We start from the raw sequence: 17,522 nt of genomic DNA, 5'->3' as shown, positions 1-17,522 counted from the left end.
CCTCGTGGCCTCTCTCTCCCCTCCCTGACAGATCACTGCGGATTTGCTCCAGGATTTCAGCAGGAAGCAAAAGTCACAGCCCTGGAGACAAAGCAAAAAGGGCACAAATTGTCAAAGGAAATTGGGAAATAAATTCAGGATTCGCTCAGTGCTCCACAGGAGAATCCTGGGTTTGCCTAAGAAAACTCGGGATTTTAGGAAATAACAATGTACAAATTCCTTTTTTTCTTTTTTTTTTTTTTGCCTTAGGGTGTTTTTGGGGTTTTTCAGCTTTCAGACTCTACTATGACTTTTTTGGTGATGACTCTTTTATCGTGTTGGACACAATGACCTTTGAGGTCTTTTCCAACCTTAGCGATTCTGTGCTTCTATACCCACATCATTCCAGGAATAGGGATTTTGAAGTGATCACCAAGAAGCCAACTTTTCATGATAAAATTCTATCTCTTGGCAGCAGCAAGGGGAATTTGGAGAACCCCACACTGTGTTTACCTTTAGTGCACGAGGCTGCTGCTCTGTGGGAGAGAACGAGGTTCTGGGAATAGCAGAGGGCAGGATTTCTGTGTTCCCAGGAAAAAAGTGATGGGGTACAGCAGGAAAAGCAGAACAACCCCAGCAAGCTGCAGATTCCTATCAAGAATGATGGTGGCTTCTTCCCCAAGACAGTCAGCAACAGGATGAGAGGAAATGGCCTCAAGATTTGCCAGGAGAGGTTCAGGTTGGACACCAGCAGGAATTTCTTCATGGAAAGGGTGGTCAGGTATTGGAATTACCCAGGGAGGTTTGGAGTCCCGTCCCTGGAGGTGTCCAAGGAATTCCTGGGGGTGGCACTCAGAGCTCTGGGCTGGAGACAAGGTGGGGATCAGGCCCAGCTTGGACTCGATGGTTCTGGAGGTCTTTTCCCACCTCAGTGATCCTGACATTCTGTGTGATTCCTTGCTGATGATTGCCATTAATTTCCCAGCCCCAGCCTGCCACCAACACCCTGTTCCAGGAGCTCTGTGTCTGTGCCTGCAGGGACTCGAGACTTTAATGAGTTATTTTGCTCCTTGTCAAGAATTCCCTCGTCCAACCCCGCCCGGGAGGACCCTGAACGTGCCAGGTCCTGACAGAGAGCTCGGGGACGCTGCCAGCACCTTGTCCTGTCACCACTGTGGCTTGGAGAGGGACAGCCTGGGAGTCTGCAGGGCTATTTTAGGATCAGTCTCTGTGGAGAGCTGGTTGAATTCCATCCCAGAGCAGCCTTGAGCCTCTGATGAAGTTTTTTTCCCTCTCCCCAGGTTGTTTTGGCACTTCGAGGGAAAGGAATAGGATGGATGAGCTCTGCCTGATGTGAGGGAATTGGGCCCTGGCTGGAGTGGGAAGAACTGGGAATTTCCCAGTGCTTCTCCCAGTATCCCATGACAATTCAAGTTTATGGATTAGAACCAGGAGCTCTGAGTGCTCTTCCCCCTGGATAAATGGTTGAGCAGCAGACAGACGATTGCAGGGAGTAATTTAGCAGTGAATGATGGCTCATTAGCAGCCCACGGCTGGAGGGGATGTGTGGGCTCTTCCCCAATCCCAGTTAACTCTTTCACCCTCTCCTTCCTCTGCCAAGGGTTGGATTTGCTGAGTGTGGAGTTCAGTGTGATGGTGTTACAGTGGTTTCTCCTTTAGATCCCCAAATAGTGCAACAACATCCCCAAAAACCTGCCAGTTCTTACCCCCCTAACGAGGGATGAGGAATAAAGGAAATTATTATCAGTCCAGGAGATGAGTCAGATATGAAAATCACACCTTTTCCCAGACAATGTTATTACACTGAGGAAAAGGAAATGAAAAAGACTCATTTTGCCTCACAAAGGAGCAGCCTGGAACTAGAAATACTCATTGCAGAGCCGGGTGCTGTTGGAAGGAGCAGCTCCAGTGAGTGAGGGAATTGATCCCAGTCCCACCTTTTCCCATTTTCCCTGCTACGTTTGGGAGGCAGGGCAAGCTTTGCTGCACTTCCCAGGAAAGGAAAGTCTGGAAAACAGGTTGGAGCCAGAGGGAATGTGGTGCTGGGATAGAGGAGGAGCATGGAAAAAAAAAATCTTGGATTTCAGCTCCATTAAAATCTTGTACATCCAGAGAAACTCAGAGATCCTGAAAGCAATCCTGGCACTCAGGGCCACGCTGCTGTCACTTAAAATCTGCTGGTTTTAGGAAAGATCATTTTGAGGTTTTTGGGGGCAATTCCCAAAGAGAGATAAGTACTTTGAGACATAAAACTATTGATCCCACTGACTTTAAGTGTATTTTTTTTTCCTCTAATGCTCTTTGGAGATGTCTGGAAGAAAAATACTTTGTTTTAGTGAATAGAGCTGTGATATTCCTATATCCAAAGCAGTGCTCCTGCTTTGGATGTAGCAGCATCCATAAAGTTCTGCTGGAGTCAGTGCAGTAAAAGCAGAGTGATCCATGTGAATCCAGGCAGGATAATTCTATCTTGGAACAGCGAGCAAATCCTCTCCTTTGCTTTGCTTGAATTATTTTGGGTTGGGCACAGTTGTTCTCCAGGCTGCTCCAGAACTGGGCTGGGATCCTGTGATTCCAGCACAGCTCACAGGGGTTGTACAAACTCCAGGAGGTTTATCTGCTGTTCCCTCAGACATTTCTTTTTCCTCCATGGCTTTCCAGCAGGAGCACAAATCCCTGCAGGAGGAACATTCCATTTTCTCTGACCACATTGCTTTTCTGCCCATAGCCAGATGAGCTGACCAATGCCTTGGAGATCAGCAACATTGTCTTCACCAGCATGTTTGCTCTGGAGATGCTCCTGAAACTCCTGGCCTTTGGAATCTTTGGCTACATCAAGAACCCCTACAACATCTTTGACGGGATCATCGTGATCATCAGGTCACTGCTGCTCCTCGTTGGGGAGTGGGACAGGGATCAGGGATGGTGAGGGAAAAGGTTTTTTGCAGAAAGAGTGATTAAACACTGGAATTGTCTGCCTGGAGAGGTGGTGGAGTCACCATCCCTGGATGTGTTTATAAAAAGATTGGATGTGGCACTGGGTGCCATGGGTTAGTTGAGGTGTTGGGGCTGGGTTGGACTTGATGATCTCAAAAGTCTCTTCCAGCCTGGTGATTCTGTGATTCCATATGTTAATTCAGGGCTGGGATGTGCTGTAATTGTGTTAGGCTTTTGGATTCCTCTCCTTAGGAGGGCTGTCCAAAGTAAACTGACCTGGCAGATGGAGAGGAAAATCTATTTATGCCACACATCTGGCACAGGGGTGGGTTTTCCATTCAAATGCAGTGTGGCTGGTCCTGGGAAAGGGGTACTGAGAATGTCCCAATCCCAACAGTGTCCATCTCCCAAATTATCCCAGCTCTGCTGGAAGTGGGCAAGCAGGAGGGGAAGGGAGGGCTCTGTTCTGCTGTGCTCCCCAGGGGACGCTGTCCCAGCCTAAACTGGGGTGCCCCAGCCACACCCCAGCACTGGGATCCTTTCTGATCACCCCTCAATCAGTAATTTGGGGCAGGGAATTCCAGGGACACAGAGATGTGAACCAGGAGAATGCCCTTGGCACATCCCTCTGATCCAGACAAGGTTCAAGGCTCAAGGTTCTGAACAAAGGTCATTCTGTGGCCTGATCAAACCAACCCCCCCAAAACATCCCTGTGGATGTTCTAAAGGGAAATAAATACCTCAAGAGACAGAAAACTATTGATCCTACTGACCTGAAGTGGTTTTTTGTCCCCCTGATTCTCTTAAGAGACGCTGGAAGAACAATGCTTTGTTTTAATGAACAGAGCTGTGCTGATATCCCTGTATCATAGGAATTCATATTCCTGGGGCAAAATTGTGATCCATACTCCTGTAGTGGTGCAGACATGGAGCACACCAGAAAAAAAAAAAAAAAAATAAAATAAAAGGGGGGAATTAAGGAGGGAAAACCAATGACAGAGATGAGCTGCACCACGAGAGGTGCTACCACACAGCTGGGGAGCAAAGCTGCTTTCCCAGGAGCAGGAAAAGAGCAGGAAGAGGGGGGTACTCCTGCCAGGCAGCAGGTCCCAGGGAGCAGAGGAGCAGAGCCAGCGGTGCCAGCGCTGTCCCCTGTCCCCGCAGCGTGTGGGAGATCATCGGGCAGTCGGACGGGGGCCTGTCCGTGCTGCGCACCTTCCGCCTGCTGCGCGTGCTGAAGCTCGTGCGCTTCATGCCCGCCCTGCGCCGCCAGCTCGTGGTGCTCATGAAGACCATGGACAACGTGGCCACCTTCTGCATGCTGCTCATGCTCTTCATCTTCATCTTCAGGTATTTCCTGGCCCGGCAGCCCCTCCTCGAGGCGTTGTGGGGGTGAGGGACGTGCCGCTGTCTTGGTTTGAAAGGCAGGTGTCTGCTAAGGAGGGCAGGAGGATGTCTTGGAATGGAAAATTTAAACACCTTCCCTCTAAATTATTATAGTTTTGGAATTAAGGAGCTCTCAGGCAAAGACGTGGGAATAGGAACAAGGGGTTTTTCTTTTAGGAAAAATAAAATGAAAATGCAGTAATGGAAATTAAATTAAAATGAAAATGTTAGGAAAATTAAAATGAAAATGCAGTAATACAAAAAAAAAACCAAACACTGAGTCAGAATCCAAGCTGACACCCCATCAGTCAGTCAGGGTGCTGGCAGCAGTCCCATTCAATGGTGGCTGCATCCTCCTGCAGTGACAGATGTGGTTCTGCTGAAGCAGTGCTCCTGTAGAAGGTGCAGTTTCCTCTGAAGGTCCAGTGATGATGTGGAAGGGACTGTATTTCCTCTGGAATCCAGTGGAAAAGGCTGCTCTGATGTTCCAAATCTCAGTTTTTATCCAGGAAATATTTGGCTCCTCCCTGTGGCTGGAGCATCTCCCTGTGTGATGATGGAATTTTATCAGTCATGCACTGGGACTCAATGGCCCATTAACAGGAGATATCTCCTGGAGGAGAGATGGGTCCTGGAAGAGATAAAGAACTCTGCTTCCCCTGGTTTAACAGCTGGTGATAGAACACTTACTGCTGGTCCCATCTTGCATTCCAACCTAAAACAGCCACCCATGTGGGGGGAATGCTCACAGCGGGATATTTAACCCTTTCCAGCTTGTTTCTGTGAACACCATCATTCCAGAGCTGAATGAAGGATGCAAACAGGCAATAATTGCCCCTGAGAGGCTCCAGAGCTGTGCCTGTCCCTGACTGCACCATACCAGTGTTAGATTTGGGGTGGAGGTTGTGCAGATTCCAGGAGTTCTGTCTGTTTGACCCTCTAATGCCCCTCAGGATCCTCTGCTTGGAAACCAGGGAGCTGGTAGCATGGTTTGTCATTTTTCCAAAGGAGATCCTTGATTTTCCTTCAGTGCAGACAACTGAAATGAAATGTGAGGCAGGAGAACCAAATTCCAGGGTCAAAAAACAAAACAAAACAAAACCCACTGAGAGTGGGAAAGTATCCATAAAACCCCTGCAATCCTCCCTGAAGTCACATTTCACCCATGAGATTCTTCCATCTCCCTCTTTCTCCACTCCAGCATCCTTGGCATGCACCTTTTTGGATGCAAGTTCAGCCTGAAAACTGACACAGGAGACACAGTTCCAGACAGGAAGAATTTTGATTCCTTACTTTGGGCCATTGTGACCGTGTTCCAGGTAAGCTCTGTCTCCTCAGGGATGTTTTAAGGGGGAACATGAGGAGTTTTTATTCCACAGAACTCTTCTGGGAGATGCTGTTTCTGGGTCTAAAAGCCCTGATGGAGAAGAAATCTACTCAAAATCAGGACTGTCCATCTCTCTTATCACTCAAAGGAGGGCATCCCCTCTTATTTTCCTTTTTGCTGCCCGTCCTGCTCCTACTCTGCAGATCTCTGTCTCATTCACTGCCCCAAAGATTTCCTTTGCAAACAATTCTGTGTAACTGGAAGTGACAAATCCCCTCACAAATCACAGCTGGAGGAGCTGGGGAAGCCTTGATATAAAAAGTTGTGTTTCCTCTGCAGCCAAGTTCTGGTTTGTGCCTGAAATTCCTGGCAAGTTCCACAACAGAGGAATCAGCTGCTGGTTCAAGGATATTTTCACTACAAAGATTAGACTTTGGTGTTTCAAAGCTCAGGCTTTAGAATCTGAGTGCAACAAGTGTAAATAAAATTTCTAAAGGCAGAGTAGCATCACTCAAGGTGGAAATCAGTCCAGAGCACCCACTGGGGATATAAATTCTTACAAAGAAACATGAACAAATCAGCCCCAGCCTCAGAGCTTCCCGTTTTTCCCTTCCCAACACACGGATTGCTGCATTTCTCCTCCCAATCCCTTGGGAAAAGCAGCTGGCACAGAGCACAAAGGCTCAGTCCTGTGTCCCAGGAAGGTTATTGAGCAGCATGACTCAGTGCAGCACTCCTGTCCCCAAAGCCACCTTGATTCAGGGGGTTTGAGGCCATTTTCACTGCAGGAATTAATGTGGAACATGAGCCTGACATCCATTTTTCTAAAGCCTCCAGGATTTTTGAAGCTGGAGAGTGGAAATCCCTGAGGAAGATCCCTCAGAGCAAAGCTTTGCAATGATGGGTATTTTTTTACAGGAAAGGAAACAACTTCCCTGAGGTTTTGGAGCCACCCAATGTCATTTATCTCATTAAATATCCCATCCTTTACCCTTCCCTTCAGCTCCAGCTGCTTTCTAAAGAGCAGCCTGAAAGGAGACAAGATCTGTGTCCTCAGGTCTGTTATCTCCTGATGGTTATCAAAGGAGGCAACATCTCCAGGAAATAATGGGATTAGGACTTTGGGATATCTTGGATCTAAACTGTCCTCTCTGGGCAGGGGAGTGCCAGACCTGCCTGCAGGGAGGGAGGTTTGGCCAGCAGAGGTGCAAAGATCTAAATAAAGGCAAATTTCTGCAAGGTGATCTGGACTCACACACAAAGAACTAAACAAAGACAATTCCTGCTGTCTCATCCCACGGGACCTGCGAGTGGTTTTGCTCAGGAAAGGTCAGGAGAGGGGGGATGGCAGGATTTCAGCTGAGCAAGAGGAGCTGAGGCTGTTCCCCATCCCTTTCCCTGCAGATCCTCACACAGGAGGACTGGAACGTGGTGCTGTACAACGGGATGGCCTCCACCTCCTCCTGGGCTGCCCTCTACTTCGTGGCCCTGATGACCTTTGGCAATTATGTGCTCTTCAACCTCCTGGTGGCCATCCTGGTGGAAGGATTCCAGGCAGAGGTGAGGGGGAGAGAGCTGGCACAGACCTGTGGGGATAATCCATGTCAGGGGAAACATCCACCCATGCAGTCAGCCCTAAATTTCAATTTCAGGGGTGCACATTATCTGTGTTGGGCATGTGAAGCTCTTCTGGATCAATCCTTACTGCCCTAAATTTAAATTTCAGTTTAAGGGATGCACATTATCTGGGCTGGGCACATGAAGCTCTCCTGAATCAATCTTTGCAGCCCTAAATATTAATTAAAGGGGTGCAGATTATCTTTGCTGGAACATGAAGCTCTTCTGGATCAATCTTTACAGCCCTAAATTTAAATTTCAATTTAAGGGGTGTAGATTATCTGTGCTGGGCACATGAAGCTCTTCTGGATGAATCTTTGCAGTTAAAGCCTACTGGATGTGGAATGGGAATTAAGGGACCAGCACTTTGATCTCCTACACTGCTGTGTGATTTATAAGAAATAATTTAGGATTAATTTTACTCACCAAATCTCCCATGGTTCGTGTTTCTATGTGATGGAACTCAGGCTTTTAATATATCCTAAAGTTTTACTAAAATCCAAAAAGATTAAATCAACTGGCTCCCCTTGACAAAGGCTGGTTTCCTTGTCCTAGAAGGAAATCAGGGATGCTGAGCAGGACTTTCCCCCCATGAAGCTGTGCTGTATACAACTCTCTATTTTGTGATTCCACATATTCCAGCCAGGCTAAGACCTGGCTCTGAGTCCTGCCCTTTCCTCAGAACTCTGTCCCTTCTGGAATATTTAAGGCCAGGGGCACAGCTGTTCAAAAGCTGTTTACAGGTTCCTGACATTAAATTCTCAGATCTTTAGGGTGATGCTTTAAGGTGGGAGGAAGTTTCCTCTGCTCACAGGGAGCAGCTCCTGTTCCTCCCCTGCCCTCTGGGAGGTTGAACCTCGTGCTGATGTGAAGGCAGAGCTGGGCAGAGCTCACTGAGTGCCTGATTGCACCTCCAGACAAGTTGTGGTTTCCCTACTCAGCCCTAATGGCTCCTCTCTGACCGTGATTTAAATCTGTGTAATCTGCTTTTTCTGGATTATTCACCCCAATTCCAGCAACCACAGGCATGGCATTTGCAGGGCACATTTGCTCTCCACTCCCATTTATTATCAATCCTGACATCAGGCCTATGGGCTTGTCTGGGGGTGAGGTATTGCACAAAACCCTTCTCAGCTGCCAGGGCTCCTCTCAAGCCCTGCACTGAGAAATCATGGAATCCTGGAATGCTTTGTATTGGAAGTGACTTTAAAGTTCTGGTTCCAGCCCCCTGCCATGGGCAGGGAACTTCCCTGCAAACTTAGGTTGCTCTGGCTGCAACAAATTCAGTTGCAAAGGCAAATTCTCAGTGGATCTGGGTTTGCTTTTGTCATCCCTGGCTCTGCTGCTCTGCTGGGAATGGGGCAGAATTCTTGTTTCGACCTCTTTGCCTTCTGACAGAGGCTGTTCTGAGCAGTCACAGGATCACTGAGGAGAATCTCTCCTCCATTTGCTCAGGTGTTTCTTTTATTTATCCAGAGAGGGACTCCTGGGGGATCTGTGCAGCTGAGAGCTGCTATCAGCTCAGAACCATCAGCAGGGCTTCAGCAAGGACACTGAAAATTGTCCTGTGAACAGCAGCACATGCTCTCAGCCTGATCTGCCTCTGGAGCAAGTTTGCCAGGAGTTTTCCTAGAAGAGAACAGACTTAAATGGCCACAAACCCATTTTTAGTACATTTGTGCTTAGTACAAGTAGCCAGACTTCAAACAGGGCCATAATTGCATATTTGTGCTTACACCATTCCCATGTCATGTTGAAATCTCCCCCAGAGCTGCTCTGGGAGGGCAGGCAAAGCTTCCAAAATTGTGCAGATCTTTCATCTGCTCTGACTGGTGTTTCTGCTCGGAAACAAAGATGAATCAGGGAGCTTGAGCCTTCACTCATCCTGGCTGCAGCACTTTGCAATAAATCACAGGCAAAATGAAGCTCATTGCCACTTCAGCACCGTGTCTCTGGGAACTGTGGGGATTTGTTCAGGCACCAGGCAAGGAACTGTGCTCCTTTTTCTGGGATCAGCTCTTTAATCCAGCAGTTTGCCATCAATTTGCACAGATTTCTGCAGTCCTGAGCAATCCAGCCAGAGTCCTGCTGACATTCTGCTGGAAACCCTCCCCCAGCAAGGAGAACCTGAGGATCAGTCTGTCCCAGGCTTATCCTTTCTGCTTGCAGATTTGTACGAAAGGGAAAAGGAGCTGGACTTCCAGGAGGAAAGACAGGGTGAGGGTGGCTGTTCCCTGTCCTGAGATGCTGCATTGCTGCCAGGCAAACTGGCCTCATTCCCTCTGCCTCAGGTTGCCAAGAGATTTCCCAAAACAATCTGTTCCTAGCCAGCATGGAGAAAGCAAATCAGAGTTTGAGATCTAACTCAATTTTAAAGTGCTGTCAAACACAGAATTAAAACCTTCTGACATCCTTTGACATCCAACCCCGAGTGCTTTCAGCTGGAATCAGGAGGGATCAGACAAGGAGCCCCACCATGCCAGGTTTTCAGTCATTCCTGCAATTCCAGCTGCTCTGTGATGTTTTCCCCTGGCATTTGCTGCTTCAGGAGCCTGGAGCAGTGTAGGAAGCACAGTAGCATGGCAGGGACATGGTAACAATCACAGCATTGTCCTTTCTGTCCAAATGAGTAAAAACATGGAAAAGGGACCTGCCTGGGATCATTCCCAGGGGAGCAGAGGTAGCTCTGAGCTGCTGAGGAATCCTAATGAACTGGGTCTGCTAATTACCCTCCTCCTCTCTGCAGGGAGATGCCAACAGGTCAGACACAGATGAGGACAAGACATCTGCCAACTTCGAGGATGAGTTTGAGAAGCTGAAAGACCTCACAGCAACAGGTGGGGGTTTGTGGCTGCTGTTTCCTGGGAATCTGGGAGCTACAGCTCTGCTCCCATAATGGAAGAATCCAGTTTATTTGGCAATTCATCCGATTGTAAAGTCACCAGAGCAGCTTTGCAAAGTGTAGGGGATGCTAAATGAGCGCTGATATTTCCTTTAGACAGATGTTTTTCTAATTTAAACGTCCCCAAGAATTTTTAGCTGTGTCTCCTCCTTCCTCCTGCACCATTAGCACAGAGTGCTTTGCTGACAGCAATGTTCTCACCCCACTTCTCGGCAGCTTTTCCAATCAATCATGTTCTCATCTGTTCCTTTTGGTTTCCCACACAAAATGCATTTGGGTGAGGTTTGATGGATGGAAAATGTTGTTGCTCATTTGTGTTCCGGGAGGGTCTGGCAGCTGATTTGAGGGAAGGCCCTCACTGCTCTGATGTACCAAAACCATGGAATTGGAGGTGACAGCCTTCACTTTGCAGCCAGAGGGGTGACAAAAAGGGATCACACATTTTAACAGTGAATGATGGTAAACAGGAGTCACTTTAGTTCCTGCTTCCTTTAATTCCCAGCCTGGACTCTGTTAGGATCCCTCCAAATGCTACTAAACCAGGATTTGTTTCAGCAAGGAAATGCTGATTGAAGGGAGCAGATGGAATTCAGCTGAGGAAGGGGCAGAATCATTTGTTGGGGAAGCTGAGGCAGAGCTGGATCACAGGGAGGTGATGGAGCTGCTCAGGCTGGAGGTGAAGCAGCAAATCCCCAACACCAAGTGACCAAATGTCCCTTGCACATGTTTGGGAAGGAGCCCACAGGAGCAAATCTGCACCAGCTTCAGATAAGGAGAGATTTCTGGGGGCAATAAATACTGTCACCTCTGCTCTGGTGACACAGAGATAGAAGACAGAGCTGAATGTGCTCCAGGTCCAGGACTGATTGTGTCCAGTGTGGTGACTCAACAGCAAAAAGGTTTCAACAATTCCAGTGCAGAGCTCTTGGTGTGTAACACGGGGGCTGCAGGGATGTGTAAGGCAGAGTAGGAAATTTTACCTGAAATTTCCACCCTCAAGGTGAATGCCAGTGTCCCCATGGATTTCTGGGGTGCAGATCAGGGATTTGTGCACAAACCAGCAGCTGAACAGACCAAATTAAAGCAGATTTTATTGCAAGAGCCCCCAGTGGAACAAACAGAGCAGGGGTAAGGCACTGGCTTGGATTTCTCCCTGCAGTCCTGAGCTGCTTCCCTTCTGATCCTTCCCCCTCCTCGAGGTTGATTCTGAAATATCAGTTGATTTCTGATATTAAACCAGAGCCCACTCAGCCTAGTAAAACAGTAGTTAATTCAGCTCTAGTCTGGGGTTTAAAACCAACCTTTGATTCTATTAGAGGGCTGGAGGTGTTGGGTCTGGTTTGGTTCAGTGCAAATATTGGGTTTTGCAGCCTGTTCTTGCCATACAGCTAAATTAGCTGATTTTTGGGATTTCCACAGTGCTGTGCTGTTAGATTTCTGTTGTGGGTGGGTAAAAGCAACTTCCATTTCCTGTCCCCATGTTTGCTGAGTGCCTCCCCATGGGTGAACTTCAGGCACATCACAAAATCCTAAAAATTCCTGTGCAGCTCTGAGTGGCACAGGCAGGAGGTGAAATCCTAGGTGGAATTCAGCCTGGAAATTCTCTGCCAGCCCCAAAACTCCAATTCCACTCTCTAAATCCCAATGAACAGAGAGCAAAACTTCCTGGAAGTGCTCAAGGCTCCAGGGGCTTGGAGAAACCAAATCTAGTGGGAATGGGATGGGATGGGATGGGATGGGATGGGATGGGATGGGATGGGATGGGATGGGATGGGATGGGATGGGATGGGATGGGATGGGATGGGATGGGATGGGATGGGATGGGATGGGATGGGATGGGATGGGATGGGATGGGATGGGATGGGTATGATCTTCAAGGTCTCTTCCAAGCCAAGCCATTCCATAAATTCCACAATTCCTTTGGAGGGCACTGAGTTCCCCAAGACCCCTTAAGAGGTCATGGTGTTCACCTGATGCCTTTCAAGGCCGTGGGAGGATTTTACTGCCCACAGCTCCACTCAGCAGAGCTCCCCAGGAGCAGTGTCCCCTCACGTGGTGTCCTCTGTCCCCCTGCATGCAGAGATGAAGATGTACTCGCTGGCTGTCACCCCCAACGGGCACCTGGAGGGCAGGGGGGCCATGCCCCCGCCCATCATCATGCGCACGGCGGCCACCCCGATGCCCACCCCAAAGTGCTCCCCACACCTGGACTCCCTGCACGCCCTCGGGGACTCGAGGAGAGGCAGCAACGCCTCGCTGGACCCCACGGGCTACGACCAGAAGTCCTTGGTAGGTTCTTGTGGTCAACAGCTCCTCCTCGGTGACACAGAGCGTGGGGTCGTGGGATGTTCTGGGGTGAAGGGACCCACCAGGATCAAGGGAATGGCCCTTACAGGGGTTGATCCCACAAGTCTGGAGTGATCAGCACTGGCTGAGCTCAGCTTAGGGTTGTGTGAGACATTTGGGACAATGGAGAATGAAAAGGAGGGTGATGGAGGTGGAAATGTGTAGAAAGGCAGGAGGAGAACAGAGCTGGGGCGGGCAATGATAACAGAACAGCCAAGGACAGTGAGTCCATGGAAAGGGAAAACAGGGATGCAGCAGGATCCAGTGTTTTCCTGCCTGGTGCCTCATGGAGGCTCTTGCCAAACCACCTCACTGGAGAGCCAGAACCCTAACCAGAGAGAGCCAGAGCCCAGTTCCCCTCAGAGGAGGAGCAGAAACCTTTCCCAACCACACTGGTCATTTGGGATATCTTGGAGAAGCTGTCAGGTGTTCTGTGAGGATGAGACCTGCTTCCCCCTGGTCTTTTAGGGTTGGATCTTGCATTTATATTGTCAGGGGGGTGAAGCATTTTACCTGAGCTCTGGTTACAGTCCTGCAGCCCTGCTGTAAATCAGGAAATAAGAGATGAGAAGGTTTGGAATGAGGAGATGGCATGAGATGATCTTCAAGGTCCCTTCCAAGCCAAGCCATTCTGTAATCCCATTATTCCTTTGGAAGGCACTGAGTTCCCCAAGGCCCCTTAAGAGGTTGTGCCACTCACCTGATGCCAGGATTGCACCAGGACGTGTCTGGAGCTGCTGCTGTGACAGCAGTGCCTGCATCAGGGGGGTGGGAGTGCAGCTCTGAGCACACAGGGAGCAGAGGCAGCAGGCAGAGTAGATTTTTACTGCTGTTCATCCATCCCACCCCTCTGCTCCATAACTGTGAGATCATGTTCAAATCAAGGCAGCAGACCGTGAAAGCACCTCACAGCCACCACCCCCCTTGCTAAGCTGCTTAGTCAACCTCATGCCTTTGAAAAGAAAACAGAGCTGACTGCTGTTTGCCTTGGGCTTTCATGGCATTGCGAGCTGCTGAGAGGGATGTTCATCCTTTTAATCCCTTCTCAGGGAACGTGGCAGAGGCAGCAGCCAGAGGCAGATGAAGCAGGCAGGGGAGAGCTGGCAGCACTGAGGAGGAGGAGGAAGGCAGTTTGCCTTGGTTTGTGCTGGCAGGAAGCCATGGAGGGAAAAAGAAGTTTTCCTCCTGGCTTTTCTGTGCTAACCTTAAGCTCTCTCATCCTGGAACTGCCTGGTACCTGAAATTTGTGGAGGAGAAACTTTTACTCCACTTCCTCACACAGCAAATGCAAGGAAAGTAATGGAAATATGAGTGCAATTCCCAACAGGCTCTTGGGTGGCTCAGGTTCCCTTTGGAAGGCAGGGAAGTTGTGAACTGAAACCACCTGAATGTGAGCTCAGCAAAATGCCACTTATTGATGTCTTTGGGATTGTCATTTTTATGGAGAGTTGGTATTGCCAGGGAGTCACCAGGACAGAGGGTTGGTGGCTGTGCTCCGGGGGCAGTCCAGGACCTTGCCCAGGCGCTCCCATCTTAAGGCTGTAACCAAAAAGCAGGATGGGGAAGTCCCATAGGTAGAAATGCTTGGCTCCTCTCCCTGGGTGGAGCATCTCCCTGTGGGATGATGTAATTTTATCAGTCATGCACTGGGACTCAATGGCTCATTAACAGGAGATATCTCCTGGAGGAAGGATGGGTTGTGGAAAAGATAAAGATGATTGCCCCACTTGGTTTAACAGATGACCCATTAACAGCAGATATCTCCCATGGAGATAAGAATCACTGCCTCACCTGGTCTCAACAGATGGTTGATAGAATCCATACTTTTGGTCATAACCTGTCCTGCAACACAAAACAGGTAGAAACAAAAGAAGTAGAAACAAAGTAGAAAGTAGAAACAAAAAAAAAAAAAGAACAAAGTAGAAACAAAGTAGAAAATAGAAGGGGGGAAGAACAAAGTAGAGACAAAACTGAAATGCAATATGAGTAAAAACAAAAGAAGTAGAAACAAAGTAGAAAGTAGAAACAAAAAAAAGAACAAAGTAGAAACACAACTGAAATTCAGCATGGGTAGAGCTCTTTGGGGATCTCTAAATCTAATCCCACGGCTGCCTTCCCTTCCCAGTCCAGCCTCCGTAGCTCGCCCTGCGCCAACTGGGGCACCAGCAGCAACTGGGGCAGCCGCCGCTCGAGCTGGAACAGCCTGGGCAGGGCGCCGAGCCTCAAGAAGAAGAGCCAGTCGGGAGAGCGGGAATCGCTGCTGTCGGGAGAGGGCAAAGGCAGCACGGACGACGACTCGGACGACGCCAAGTCCAGCACGCTGAGCCGGCCCTCGCTGCCGCGCCGCGCCGAGTCGCCGGATCGCCGCGGCTCCCAGGAGCTGCCCGAGCTGCTGCGCGTGCCCTCGGCGCGCCAGCTGGGGCTCGGCCCCACCGCCCTGCTGCCCGCAGAGTTCCACGACTGCAACGGCAAGATGGGCCACGCACCCGGAGCAGAGTTCTTCCTCAGGGTGGATGGCCACAAGGAGGACACCCTGGACTATGAGGATGACATGGATGATGTGAGTCCTTGCGGGAGTTTTTGGGAAAATTCATGCTTTAAGTGGTTTTTCTATCTGTGGAAGGATGGATGGGGATCTGGTGTAGAAATGTGGTACCGCCTCGAAGTTGGGAATGGTGGACCCGAACTGAGGGATGGGTCTTTACTTCCTCAAAGATCCCTTTTCTGAGAGCTCTTTTGTGGGCTGTGACATTGCTGTGTGGCCTAGGAGGTAAATCTTTCTTTTTTTCCAAAAATGCCTCATTTCTGAGCTGAAATCTGGGCAATTTTGGGATTGTCCCCCTGGCCCAAGATGCCTCTAAAAATGAGCTGCAGACACAACAGGTGAATGGCTTTACTCACAGGAGCTGCTTGGTATCAGGAAAGCTTGAAAGCCTGAAGAGAAATGTTTTCCACTTAATTTTTGGTTGCTTGAGGCCTTTCTGGGTTTCACACAATTCTGTATCTCAAAGTGACGCTTTCCCAGAAGTCTTGCTTTGTCCTGTCCGTCTCTTCCCTTTTTTCACCCCTTTCCTCCATATTTTCTTGGACAAAAATGACAATAGCCACCATAGCTCTGTCCCAAAAGCTGTGACTACCCACAATTAAAAGCCATTTACTATCCCCTCTTTCCACAAAAACATTGTGAAAGTTGAAGAGGCAGGAAAATAAAAGAGGAAGAAAAGGTGTTCCTTCTTTTTTTATCCAGAGTTATTGCTACCGGATCCGCAAAGCCGTGGATCCCTACAAACCCCAGTGGTGCAAGACTCACGAGGACTGGTCTCTCTACTTGTTTTCCCCACAGAACAGGTAAGAAATTCCAGTGAAATTCCAGCCCAGCAGGTGTTTGAGGTAATGGAATATTGCATTCCTAGCGAATCTTCCCTTGGGAAAAATCTTTCCATTTCAGAAATTCAGTTCCTGATTTTGAGGTAAAGTTTTCAGTTCGGTGTGGGCAGAACTGTGTGCTTCACCTCATTGCTATCAGTGGTTTAGCCAGCATCAGTAATAATTAATAATTAATGATAATCTGGGCCACAGCCTGTGGAGATGCTGCCTCACCACCTGGGCTGGTACTGGTGGCACATCAGCAGAAGGGTTTTGGGAAGAGCCTATTCCTGACCCAAACTTCTGAAGGATCTGTTTTTCCCACCTTTCTCCAGGTTCCGAATGATGTGCCAGAAGATCATTGCCCACAAAATGTTTGACCACGTGGTGCTGGTCTTTATCTTCCTCAACTGCATCACCATAGCCCTGGAGAGACCAGACATTGACCCTCTGAGCACAGTGAGAGGCATTTCCTTCCTCCACCCCCCAGCCAGATCTTCATCTCAGGGCCAGGCCCTGCAAGATAAATGTTGGGTTTCTAACTCATCTTTCTTTGTTGTTCCATGTTTTCCAGGAAAGGATATTCCTAAGTGTCTCTAATTACATCTTCACTGCCATCTTCGTTGCTGAAATGATGGTTAAGGTAATTAGAGCTTCATCCCATGGCCCAGAGCAAATTCTGGCAAAGACTGTGCCAGAGTTAGGATCCAGGTGAAGGTTTCAATGTCTTCCTTCTCCTGGCTGCAGGTGGTAGCTCTTGGCTTTTTCTCTGGGGAGAACGCATACCTGCAGAGCAGCTGGAACATCCTGGATGGAGTCCTGGTCTTTGTATCCATCATTGACATCATTGTGTCCATGGCATCAGCAGGAGGAGCCAAAATCCTGGGAGTCCTTCGTGTGTTGAGGCTTCTGCGCACCCTGAGACCGCTCCGGTACGCACTGATAGATCAGAGAGTTTGGGAAATGCACAAAGTCTTGCTAGTAACACAAAAATCTGAAATACAACACGGGTAGAAACATCTTTGGGGATCTCTAAACTCGGTGAGAAACTGTTTGGAAACGGTGAAATGAATTCCAATTCATCTTCTGCAGCTCGGATACGCGCGGCGGGTTTGGAGTGAGAGGTGCTGTCATAATCCAGAGCGAGTGCAGTCAGAGCCTCCTCCACACTGCCATTTTATCAGCCCTCCCCAATCACTCTGGCTCCTTCTTCATCTGCACAACCTCACAGGCATTCCCCAGCAAAGAGGGATTTGCAGTTGAGCAGGTGCTGATGAGGATTTGATAAGCTGCAGCATCCTTCCCTGTTCTCCTGACCCTGCCAAAAATCCCTGCAAAGCAGCTCCTCCCTCAGCGAGGCACAGGAGGGCAGAGCTTCCAGTATTTGAGAGCAGGAGTAAAGATAATTTGGATTTTGGTTATAATCACATAATAAGGAGGGATAATGCTTGGGGGGTGGGATTTGGATCAACTCCTGTTCTGGTTTCATCCTGCTTGGCAAGAAACAGGAACCTTTTTTTCCTGAAATTTCAGGGGAGTGAGACAGTCACCTCCAAAAACCTGGAAACTTTCTGGGACAAAGCCGTGCTTGTGAGAGAGATGAGAGAGATAGGAAGAGAGAATCTTTTAGACCACAAGAAC

The 17,522-nt window shown here is 48.8% G+C and overlaps 1 protein-coding gene across 2 annotated transcripts in view; it reads left to right on the top strand.

The window, feature by feature from the left end:
• Positions 1 to 17,522, top strand: part of CACNA1H (calcium voltage-gated channel subunit alpha1 H) — a 113,050-nt gene that overhangs the window by 56,822 nt on the left and 38,706 nt on the right. For both annotated transcript variants that reach the window (XM_079320254.1, XM_079320253.1), the window contains exons 9-19: positions 2,729 to 2,880; positions 4,102 to 4,287; positions 5,525 to 5,642; positions 7,055 to 7,210; positions 10,014 to 10,104; positions 12,250 to 12,458; positions 14,641 to 15,075; positions 15,763 to 15,863; positions 16,217 to 16,340; positions 16,456 to 16,524; positions 16,629 to 16,813. In XM_079320254.1, the coding sequence (XP_079176380.1) occupies positions 2,729 to 2,880; positions 4,102 to 4,287; positions 5,525 to 5,642; positions 7,055 to 7,210; positions 10,014 to 10,104; positions 12,250 to 12,458; positions 14,641 to 15,075; positions 15,763 to 15,863; positions 16,217 to 16,340; positions 16,456 to 16,524; positions 16,629 to 16,813 (1,826 nt within the window). The remainder of the gene's footprint in view (positions 1 to 2,728; positions 2,881 to 4,101; positions 4,288 to 5,524; positions 5,643 to 7,054; positions 7,211 to 10,013; positions 10,105 to 12,249; positions 12,459 to 14,640; positions 15,076 to 15,762; positions 15,864 to 16,216; positions 16,341 to 16,455; positions 16,525 to 16,628; positions 16,814 to 17,522) is intronic.

The sequence above is a fragment of the Erithacus rubecula genome (assembly GCF_903797595.1).
Source record: "Erithacus rubecula genome assembly, chromosome: 17".
NCBI classification, from domain to species: Eukaryota; Metazoa; Chordata; class Aves; order Passeriformes; family Muscicapidae; genus Erithacus; species Erithacus rubecula.
The sequence above is the reverse complement of the archived record's forward strand: the minus strand, read 5'-3'. Positions and strand labels throughout refer to the sequence as shown.